This window comes from Athene noctua, chromosome 4 (genome assembly GCF_965140245.1).
Source record: "Athene noctua chromosome 4, bAthNoc1.hap1.1, whole genome shotgun sequence".
In the NCBI taxonomy this organism is placed as follows: domain Eukaryota; kingdom Metazoa; phylum Chordata; class Aves; order Strigiformes; family Strigidae; genus Athene; species Athene noctua.
In genome coordinates this window covers 13,431,227-13,443,003 of record NC_134040.1, presented here as the reverse complement: position 1 = coordinate 13,443,003, position 11,777 = coordinate 13,431,227, and the positions used below count along the sequence as shown (strand labels likewise).

The 11,777-nt window shown below is 36.2% G+C and overlaps 1 protein-coding gene across 3 annotated transcripts in view; it reads left to right on the top strand.

Annotated features, from left to right (window-relative positions):
* The window catches only part of KIAA0232 (KIAA0232 ortholog), a 68,108-nt gene extending 56,914 nt beyond the window's left edge, over positions 1-11,194 (top strand). Inside the window, exons 7-9 of one of the 3 annotated variants that reach the window (XM_074904474.1) lie at positions 5,449-5,530; positions 7,498-7,595; positions 8,561-11,194. In XM_074904474.1, the coding sequence (XP_074760575.1) occupies positions 5,449-5,530; positions 7,498-7,595; positions 8,561-8,740 (360 nt within the window). In that variant the 3' untranslated portion in view covers positions 8,741-11,194. The other 2 variants (XM_074904475.1, XM_074904476.1) reach the window with 2 other exon arrangements.
* Positions 11,195-11,777: the final 583 nt, after the last annotated feature.

The window sequence follows — 11,777 nt, the reverse complement described above, 5'->3', positions numbered from 1 at the left end:
AGAGGAAAATCTGAAGTCAGTCTTTTCAATATAGTTACTTCCAAGCAGAAGAATTTGAAGTTGAATTATTGGATGTCAACTTCAGCAAAGAAAGGTTTGTAGAAAGGCTTAATTGTCTGGAAATTAAAATGTTCTCTTGTCAGCATGACACAAAAAGAGATAAAACACGGATGCAAAATTTCCATCACTACCACAGTGCTATAAGGAGGCCTATCGGTAACTGTGGTTTAGGCCTGAGTTTTCTTTCAGGTAATTGTAGGCATAGGTTAAGTAATGATCAAGAGCAAAAATCCTTTCCAGCCAAAAATACCCAAGTTTTTCTTGCTATGAGCTCCCTTTGTTTTTGAGAAGAAATATTTGACCAATAGAATAATTTAGTTGTGTGGCCAGCTCAGAGGTATTGTCTGGGTAGTTACAAGTTGCATCTTATGTTTTCTTTTGTTCTTCCACATACTCAACAGTTGTAGCTACATCAGGAGGGAATTTTTTTTCATTTTCAGCTGAAGAGTTGCACCCAGCTTGTGTTGTGCGATTTTATACTCCTCAATTACAAGTTTGAAACTCTAATTCATGTATGGGAAAGCTAACCTTTCTCTTGCTAAAACTAAAGCTAACCTTTTTGTTGAACAAAATCAGAGTTCCTTATTTTCCTTCTTCCCCACTGTTTCTCCTTTTATCCTGCTTTAATTACTATCACAGCTTCTTTTCCCAGTGTCAATAAGTTGATGTCTGCTGCTTGCACGTGAATCAAATTTGTGACCTTTCCAGACCCTTTCTAGACATCTTGATTCCTGCTGCTTTGTTAACAGAGATAAAGTGGCTCCAAAAATCTTTTCTGGAGTCTGGGAAGTTTCTGTGTTTGTGCCAGGCCTTGCAGAAGGAGTCACCAAAAAAATTAATAAACTTAGCCTGTAAGTCAGAACAGATTCTGGAATTCCCTTTTACCGGGAGTAAGCAGAATCTAACTTCATCATGCAGTAGGACATAATGAATAAACAAATAGTATAGTACAGTTATTTGTGACAGCAGGATTCTCAAGTTCCTTCTCGTCCTTTCCAGATCTCCTTTCTGTATGCATAGTGCTCTGTAAGGATGTTTAATTTCATCTTTGCTTCAACCATTTATCCATTCAAGAAAGGATTAATTGTCTGGTGTAAGTTTACAGTGGTTCTCTAGTTTATGGCAGTGATGAGACTAGAAAAAAACCAAACCTGAGGTACTGAAGAGTGCTCAAAAAAGCTCTGATATTTTATTTTCTTTTAAGTTCCTTAGTGCAACCAGAAAACTAACTGCTTCCCTTGCTTGGGTTACATGATTTTGTAGGCCTTTTCACAGCTTCAAAATTATAAATCAATGAGAAGTACAAAGGGCCAACAACCATCTCAGCAGTCTAGACTCCAGTTTGGTTTGCAATTAAGGTCTTCCAAGGAGGCTTGAGGAGCCTGATTACAACATAAACTCAGAAAGACTGGGTTAACTAGCCCTCCTGTATCTAGCATGTCTCAAGAGGATGTGTGTACACTCTGGGCTTTTTTAAAATCACCATTAGTGTGCATCTGAAGCTAACTGGCTTTTTGGCTCGAGAACATTTGTCTAAATTTATTATTGTACTTAAGTATACCTATAAAAGAGGGGTTTTTCTAATCATTAAAACAACTCTAATAAGTTGATTATGAAGTAAACCTTAATCAGTAAAGATGATGACTATATCATGTTCAGGAAGGGGTACAAATGTCATTCAAATGTGTCTTACATGTGCAAGCTTTTTTCTAAAAAATACCTAGAATTAGAACAGTTTAGGAGAAACATTCTTCCTGGACATCCCACACATCCATGCATGGGAAGAATAGTTTTAACTTGAACAGAGTCTATGGAATTGGCTGATAGTATAGATCAATATTTGTAAAGGATGTTTTAAATGAAACTTCTGTGCTTTCTTTTATTGACTTATGATGAAAATTAAAGTTACTGTTTAACTTGCTGGTATCTAACATAAAGTTTGTGTTCTGAGGTATCTCCAATATTTTTGCATAAATAATGGCTGTGAAAATAGGAATGTAGACCACGGTGTAATAGTAACACATTCTGTTTTGCATTACATAAACTTGACTTTTATATGTGCAGTGCAAACACACATCTTTGAGTATCTCCTATTTATAAGACTGTAGGAGAATCTGGTTCAGTTTCTTCCCTCTTACCTTCTATATTAGAGCAGTTCTAGAATTATAGCATATTTTGCAGCAGGAATTTTTTGATAGCTTCTGCAGTTCTTCAAAAGTGAATTATAGTTATATACCTAGCCTTAGGATTAAAAAAACTTAAAACCTCACACTACAAAAAACCCCACAAACCAACCCCCCAAAACCCCACTGATCCACCCCAAACAACAAAAAACCCCACAAAAAATTCCCTCTGAAGTATAGACCTTTTTCCTCCAGGTAAATGCTCTTGCCATTTAGCTGTTGAGTTGTGGGTAAGTATTCAGTCTGGTCCAGTTAATGTTCTCTGTAACAATGCTGAATCTCTTATCAACAAATTTTATATGGGCTCTGATCTAGTAAGTGTATCCTAAGAATGCTTATCCTATTGAGTTCTTGAGGTAGATAAAGGGACTTGTGGGTTTTGTTGGGATTGGCGCCAAACTTTCAAGGTCTGAACATGCCCAGGACAGTGCACTTGGGGATGAGGAAATTTTACTGGCAAAAATTGTTTGTGGATCTCACGATTTAATTGCCCATTAGATTCGGTGAGGTTGACTGGAGTAATGCAATGTAAGTGTGTAACTCCTTTAGGAAGAGCTGGCAAGAGAGGGAGTGCCTTACATACATTGGTTCTGAGGTCAATAGCGTAGGAGATAACCTGCTATAAATCTAGGTGGTGATAAGAGGGAGACAAAATTCAGAGGGATCTGCATTGTGCCTTAAAATCAGGAGAATCAAGTGGGAAAAACATCAAAGAGCATGTAGAGTGTTCCACGTACAAAGCAAAGGACTTCCTTGAAAAAGAGAGAGTAGGGATTATCTGAGAAAGAATTGGTCCAGATAGTTCTTGATATGTGCTGATCACAGCAGATGATGAAAACAGCTACAAAGACTCTGGGCTCTAACTTTCTAATTATAAGACATTAATTTGCTGAGATTTTGAAGGGTGAAAGTATCTTGTATGAGAGGGACCTTAGAAAAATAGAGTTCACAATGATAGTATAAAAATCATGAGGACAAAACCAATGTTTAAGCCAATAAAATAAAGATTTGGTACACCTGAATGTCCTATAAGTAAATCAGAAATACAAAGATGACTGAAGGATATTTGAGAGACAGAACTAACAAGCTATGAAAAGATAATGTTGAAAAGATATTGTTTAGTGCATTTTTTGTCATTGTTAGAATTGGTGAAAAGACAACTAAGCAAAGGAGTAGTACAGATAAATTACACTGCTTCAGCTAGTTGTAGGAGTATTTGGCTAAGTATCATGAGAAGCAGCAACTAATTTGAAAAAGCCTAGTAGAATACTTGTTTGAGAACACACAGAAGGTAGAAAATATATAAAAGGAAACACATTTCCATCCTTTTAGAGGAAAATGGAACTTGGGGTATTACCAATGACATTTAAATTCCTGAAAGATGTTTTAAACTGTAAATGGCTTAGATGCACAAAAAACAGAGAATGTTTCTAAGTGTTGGTTTGGCAAAAAGATTGCACTCTCAAAATAAGTCAGTGGCTTACTAGAGGACAAGGAAGATGATTAATTTTTCTGATCTGGGGCATAAAATATGTGATTGAAAATCCCTGGTGATACCAAACTGGGAAAGTCTGCAGTTACACTGGAAGACAGGATTAGAATCAAAAGGTTGTTAAATTGGAGAAATGGTCTGAAAAATAAAATGCAATTCAGGAGGGACAAATAGAAACTTCTAAAGAGAATAATCCTCTTTACAAACAGTGTGAGCAGTGACAGGTAAGGAAATTATGTGAAACAGAAAAGCATCTTCAAGTAGGTCGTAAGTTGAGCATAAATCAAGAATGACACACTGCAAAAGACAGGAACATTGTGATATATAAATAGGAATGCCCTTCTGTAAGAGGGGAAGTAATTGCTTTTCTGTAGCTGGAACTGGAAAGCCTTTTGCGGGGGTACTGGGCTCAGCTTTCTCAGTATCAAGAAAGATCACAACTTTTGAAAACAGAGTGAATGAACTGGGGTTGTCTCAAAAAAAGAGAAACTCAAAGAAAAACCCAGCAGTTTTGTAGTTAGATGTTCAGTTACATTAATTTATTTGTAAATGCACGTATTTCTTACTAAGTCTTGCTTCAAATACTCTTGAGCCCTTCCCTCCCTCCCCTCCTGTTGGGGTTTGAACTTTTGGAAGGTGGTTCCGAAAGGACTGTTACTCAGTGTTTGGAGAGGAAACCAGAATAGACAACTTCAATATTCATTATAGCAGAATTTAATGAGAAAAAAAGTTTAATCTGGCACATGCTTCTGAATACAGCTCTCTTGAGTTGCTCGTTTGGTTTGAGAGGGGCTCCTCTTTATTAAGCAATAAGCATTTGTAAGTTTAGGTTCTATAGGTTTGTAGTTCTGCAGTAACTTAAGGAAGAACAAAAGGAGGTTTGGTTAATTTTCCATGCTTAAATGTTCTCAGGTTTACAGAGGAGGAGGCTGGATAGAAGCTCAGTGTTGAAGCTCATTTGTTACTGTTTTTTAGTAGCTAGTTGCACTATGTTTTTAAATCATTCTGTCTAGTATCTATAAGGGATGTTACAAGCTGGCATCATCTTTTGAAGATTAATGGGATTACCACAGGTGCGGTTATAAAACTAGGGACATGTCTGTTGTGACAAGCCTTTGGTATTTCAGCCACATCCATTAATTTCATAAGAATTTAGGCATCTTTAGTAAGTAGATTTGAGATGATTTTTAGCAAAAAGACAAATTATTAATCATCCTCATAATTTTTCTTCACGTTGGTACATTAGTTCTGTAGTTTAATTTTATGTTATTGCACCGATGGTACTTCAAGCATTAAATTTTGCCACTTTATGTTTGCTTTCTTTTCTGCTTTGTTTTACACTGAACTATTTGTCATGTTGACTAATGTTTCACTGTATTTTAATCTCTTGGGTAGCCATCTGTTCTCTTCTGTTTTGTACTTAAAGTGTAGGGCTGGAACTTGTCCTTTTTTCTGGATTTGTACAACTTTAAATCAACAAAGTATGAGCCCCTGTGTGGAGTTTATATTGATTATAAGAGTTCAGATAATGGGTATTCTATTGTAGTTTGACGGTCCTCCCATTAGTATTAGAAATTGAACAGTGTGACCTATAAGATCTAGCAAATCGGTTGTAATACCAGTTTCCTCCTTTACATGTAAGTATATTATTTATGGCATAATGAAGCATGATTATTGTCTAAACACTTTCCTATATTAAATACTAATCTACAGAGAATGAGTGGCAGCCAGGAAAAGCAATGCTGGTGGGAAAAGGCGCTCTATTCTCCCCTTTTTCCTGCATCACAGTGTGAAGGTAAGAAGCCATAATAAATTCTCTTATCTGTGAGAGAATTGGGATGTCTTGGTTGCATTTGTAATCTCTAGCATGCTTCTTAAGAGTTTTAAAATGAAAGTACTGTTAAAATCATCTTAATATTTATGCAAATTTACTTAATTCCAGGCTTTGGAATTAAGTAAGTAGAATATCAATCTCTGACTCTGAAAATACTTATTTACATTTTTAAATATGTTTCAACCTGAATAATACTTACTAGGTAGCTAATTTTGTAGGAATGTGAAAACATGATAATTACCTTTTATGGGTTTGCATAAATAACATGCCAGCTATTCAGTGAATGTGTGGAATTTCTCTCAAGCTGGGAAGGAGAGGGATTTGCCTCTTGGCCACTCCTTTCAGTGACAGTCTGGGAGTTTTTCTGTCCCGCACAGCGAGTACACCCAGTGCTGGTAGGCAGGCTGCTCGCAGGCGGAAGCAGGTGTGCTTCCAGCACTTTCTGTTGCTTCCCAAGAATCTGTAGCATCTGACAGCTGGCCCAGGCCCAGGTTTTCAGTGGACAGGAAGAATCCAGACAGCTTTTTTTTTTTTTTTTTTTTTCCTCCATAACAATTTACCTTTTCTGGGGAGAAGGCAAGAAGCTAAGTAAGAACTTTCTGTATACCAAATTGACAGGCTGTCTGATGCTTTCTGTTGGCAGAGGCTCAGTGCCATAAACTTTTGATCAGAGACTTGGTTCCTAAATAATCTGGAATAAGATTAGCTAGTAATTATTACTGAATTATTTTTGGAGGGCACTTTAAAGTGCAACAAACTAAACTGTGTTCTTGGTGCCTAAATGCCCTTACTTTGCTATTTACCACAGTTTGGGTTACTTTCAAGAACAACTTACTTCACTCCCAACTATGGAAGTGCATTTGCACAGTGAGAGAGTATGATGTTGATGTCTGCTGGACTCTTGATTTGCCTCCTGGACTGGTCACAGAACTTCCCATATTAGTAAAAGTACTTACAAAGCAAATATATTTAGTGTCCTTTTGCGAAATTGTGGTTGGTTTTTTTTTTTTCATGGTGATAGTTGCAGAGGTATTATTGGTCTAATAGCAAATGCAGTGACATGCACTTGAGTACATACTTTGAACTCCTTGAACTCCTGTGAGTGACTTGTGTCATCTTTTTGCTGACATCTGCTGGTGAACCTCCATAACTATGCAAGTGTTTCACCACCTTAGTTCATCAGAGGAAGACAATATACAGTATAAAATACTATGAAGTCCAGAACCTGCTTTGGTACAGTGGCTGAATTTCTGTGAAGCAGAATAGTTCCAGGATTTCCTCTTTGAGGTTAAGTTTAACAAAACCAGAGCTTTATCCTCAGAGCTAATGTTATTCTTCCACAAGTCTTTAGCTGTATCCAGTTTTCTGTATGGGTATTTTTTAATTATGAGTATTGATGCATGTGATCCATATATATCTGTATGATATATGTTGATATTATATATGGAAGTTTAGTAAATAGAAATCGCAGCCATTCACATCAACTTTTTCATTTGGGATCAGTCTGTATTGTAGTATATTTTGTATTAGTATAGAAATAAGACTGGTCTGAACACCATGCAGTATCAGAACTGAAAAATGTACTGAAGCATTTATAATAAAAAAAGTAATTCTTGCTCTTTGTCCCTTACTGTTTTAGATGTTTTAATCAATAAGTAGCTTCTTATTTTTAATCAACTAAGTGCTTCTTATTTTTACTTATATAGTTATCCAGGTAAGATTTTGTGAAGGTTCCATAAGGTATTGTGCTTATCTTTTTAAGGATGTCAGACTATAAAATCCCCCACAAGCACAGAGTTTACATGGCTTAAAGTGTGAATTTCAAAAATACTTCTCGAGAAGTATTGGCTCAATGTAAATAACAGTGTTCTTCAATTCTGTTTTTTCTTCCTTTTTCTTCTGAAACACCCCCACAAACACAATGTAAGAGTGTTATACAAATGCCAAGGGAGAGAATGGTGTAGGAGAGTTTGCAGATGTAAAGGAAATATCCAATGATGATGAACATCTTTTAGATTTTAATATGGTAAGTTTGCCATTGGTTTGGGGGAGGAGTTCTTTTGTTTATTTTATAAGGGTGTGCTACTACATCTTTCCTTTCATCACAGATTTCAGTCTGGCCTCAAAGGAAATTCCTATGAAAACCTTCAAAAGCTTTTCTTTCCTTACTTTGTTTTTCAATCTCCTCTGTGTCTTGAGTGTTCTGAAAACTCCTCAGTGTTGTACTTTGGGGAGTAGAACCCTTTGTACAAACGGTTGCACTGGTAATAGTTAAGCAAATTCAGTTTCCTTTGGGAACACTTGGCTTTTGCTTGTCTTGTGTGTTAAACATGATCTGTCTTTTCCTCAACTTCTAATTTCAGTAAGTGTAGAGTGTGCTGATGTGCACTATGAGGGCAGAAAGAACCAGCAGCTAAAGGCGTAAACATAATGTATGCTGAATTCTGTCCTGCTTACAATCAAAAACCCTGATCTTTTTCTGTAGGGAAGAAATTCCGTGTATGTGTGCACTTACTGACACACTTTTAAACTTTATAGTGATGATAGGACTTAAATTTACACTTGTGACATGCTATAGATTTACTGATTCAGCTGAAAATATATTGAGTTTGCTTGAAGTTTAGTCAGGTCTATGCTGTGTTTTCTTGGTATTTAAGACTTACCTTACTTTAACTACCAGATTTTGGAGATAATTTGTACAGTAATTTTCTACCGTGAACTGTGATAATGATGCATTCTGACTGATTCTCTTGTTGGTTTGTGCAAATCCTAATCTTAAGGAATAGGAAAAAATAATAAAAGTCCCACCTTTTTTTTCTGCTGTTCTGCAGTCCTTTCTACATAGTGGACTAAATCAGGAAAGAGGAGGACTTGCCCTGTAATTGTGACATCTCTCTTGAACAACTACAAACCTGTAAAACCTCCCAGCCCAGAAAAAAGCAAGCATGTTCTTTATTGTTCCCCATCAACACTGTCAGTTTAAATCCTTAGGTTTCTTCTGTTTATGAAGCAAGATGTGCAGATGATATAAATGCTGAGGCAAAACCAAATGGCTTCAGGAAGAAGATCTACTCCAGTGATAGCTCCAGCTCTGAAGACACAGCTTCAGAAGGTGGAAGTGAATGGGCTGATCCGTGTGAGGAGGAGCTTTTTTCTCGAACTCAACTATAAAAACTGCAGAGTAGAACAGATGATTTAAAAGTAACATGAGATGGAAAACTATCCTTCCTGAGGGTCTGTAGCTCTAAAACAACAACTTGAGTTTCCTCTTCAGTTAATGGATTCAGATGTGTATTTATCTTTCTCTTCTTGCTTATTTTATAGATGAGGACACAGCTGTCCTGTTGAAGATTTTTTTTTTTTCCCCAAAAAAACTGTTAAATTCTTGGCTATTTGAACTAGACTAGATTGTGTTGTCAAATCAAGAATGGATGTGCATGTGCTTGTCTTAGTAGTACCACTGCTTTTTTGCATCTTAATTGCAGTTATTTTCATTCGTAACTGTAGCCCTACCACTATTACTATCTTCTTAGCATCGCAGTGTCTACAACTACTTCTGCTATTCAGAGACTTCAGCTTTCTGCACATTAGGCTTTGTTCTTTAAGAACTGGGAGATAAATACTTAACACTGTAATCTATCAGTGCCTTTCTGAATGCAGGAGAAAAGCATGAATGACTTGTCCAGTCTTCATTCAGTAAATCTCGTAACTTTGAAGTAGGAACAACAGGGTTGTGCTTTAGAGACTTACAGAAACTGTGTTTTCTATCCTATGATTCCCCCCTCCCGCAAACCAACACTGAGGATACCATGGTTTGTATTTTTGCTAACTGGAGAAGCCAAGGATTTTTTTGTAGGTATGGAGGCTATGTGGGGTTTTTTTCCTTTTTTTCTTTTTTTTTGTCCTTTTTAGCAACTTGCCAATGTGGGGCAGAAGTTTAAAAAGTAACACCAAAAATAATAAACCACTGGGGTGATGTGTGGATTGTTGTGAATTTTGTAACGAGTAATGAGAATGTTGTCTTGTTGCAGATGATGGCATTCATGTAGCCTGCAAAAGCATCCTGTACTGAACTTGAGCCTGAATGACTGAAACTATCTAAAATGCTCAGAGTGTTCAATGTTTAAATGCAAAGGGTCAGTGCTTCACTTGAAAGATATCCTGTGGCTGCTGCAGTTAGCTGCTGTTGTGGCTGTAATTTAGTAAATCTCGTAGTTCATTTTGTGTTTCTGAGAGAATGTGTGGGGCAAGTTATGTGTGTGGTGGGTGGGGGTAGGGAAAGTGATGACTTAAAACATACATGTGTGATTGCAGTAGTGATTGTTGCTTTATGTGACTTGCTTTTAAATTTTATTTTGTTAACTTAGAAAGTCAATACATTGTCAAGTTGCATCTGTACAAGACTATCAACTCCTTGTGCTTTTAACACATTATGCAAAATGTATAAGCCAGGAGGAGCAATATTTGCAAAACTAAACATTCTAAGTTTTTACCAACTCATAGTTTAAACAACAACAACAACTAACTAGTCTATACAATAGCAGCATGTCTATAACATCGGGAAGTGCAGAAAGTCCAATACTGACTTGAAAAGCTTAACCATTAATTTTGACAGGCAATAAACCTCATGAGAACTATAGCTGTTTGAAATGTGAGCTGAACTGCCTTTGAAATATGTTCTGTGCTAGAAAGGTTTTCAGAGTATAACTGGGTTTTGTTGCCTTTATTCAATTGATAATGTAAGAATTTAAATACGTGTTTGGAAAACCATGCTATTCTTTGTGCAACGCTTTTGTTGAGATCTTTACTTAAAATTGGCTTGGTTTGTCCTTACCCAGGGACTTTCTTTGGGTCCTCCTCTTAGACTATGTTTTAGGGTTTGTATTCATATGACTCTTTTGACACTTTACAGTTTCTTAATTTATTTGCAGACTTTGGATAGATTTTTATATATTTTACTTTCTTCTGGAGCTTCCTTGAGAGGTTGTTTAGCACCTGCACTGAGAACTAGATAACTGTAACATGAAAGTAAAAAACAACTTTACACACAAATTCTTCAAATCACTACAGTGAAGAATAGAATAGAACTTCATTCGAGAACAAGAAATGACCAAATGGACATATTTCAAACACAAACTTCAGCTCAGTTAATTTTGGCTAGAGCTGCTTCTTCGGTAAGAAAGGGCTCAAAAATAACAAAGGTGTTGCTTATAGTTACATTGTGGCATGTAATAATTCCAGCACCTTTGGGGAAAATGAAATCATATATTGAGCTTGGGCAATAACAAATTGTCTTTACTTGTTTTCATAGTTTAATGGCTAAAGCTCTAAAGCTTTCAGTGAGAGTTGAAGTGTGGTTTTTAGTTTTTCTGTATGGATAGAAACACACACAACAACAACAACAAAAGCATTAAAGGTTGGCATACGCTGAACCGCACTGTGGTATGAAGCGCATTGCATATCCATAGCACTGAAGTATCAGTTTTCCATTCCTGGGCTGAAATTTGTTTCTACTTTTTGCTTCAAGTGGTTGTATTGTTCTGATTTCACGTACACCAGAGTAACTGATTTTGTTTTCTTGTGGAGTTACTTAACACCGAATAAAAATATAAAAGGACAATTGGATGGCGTGTGTGCGTGTTCATTTTCTTTGGCTAACGTATATAACTTAGCTACAACATGGCAGTTAAGCATTAAACATTCTGGAGAGATAGCATGAGGTATCTAATTTGGGAGTCATTCATTGCCATAATTTGTTAATCTATTTTTTTTATTCTTTTTCAATACAAGGCAGAAAAAATAAATATATTCTAGATGTTCTTTAAAAAAAAAAGTGAACAAAATAAGTGTAGTTCCCCACTTTATTTCTGTAGAAAATCTCATTTCAAAAATTAATTTGTAATGACAACTTCATAGTGAGAGAACATGAGACCTCTTAAAAAACAAAACCAAAAAAACCAAAAACCCACAAAACAACCAAGACAAACCCAGACCCTCTCTCACATCACAGCTTTTCTTATATAATGCCAGATCTAAAATAGCAGACTTCTATAAAATAGTAGCAGACTTTTATTTCTGTTTTCAACTGTGTTCAGCCATCAAATGGTCAGTATCTCACTTCTACTCTTAGAAAAACTGCACCTGTGACAAGAAAATGTATACTCTTAACTCTGTGGCTGGACCTCATTTTATAAAAAGGACAAAAAAG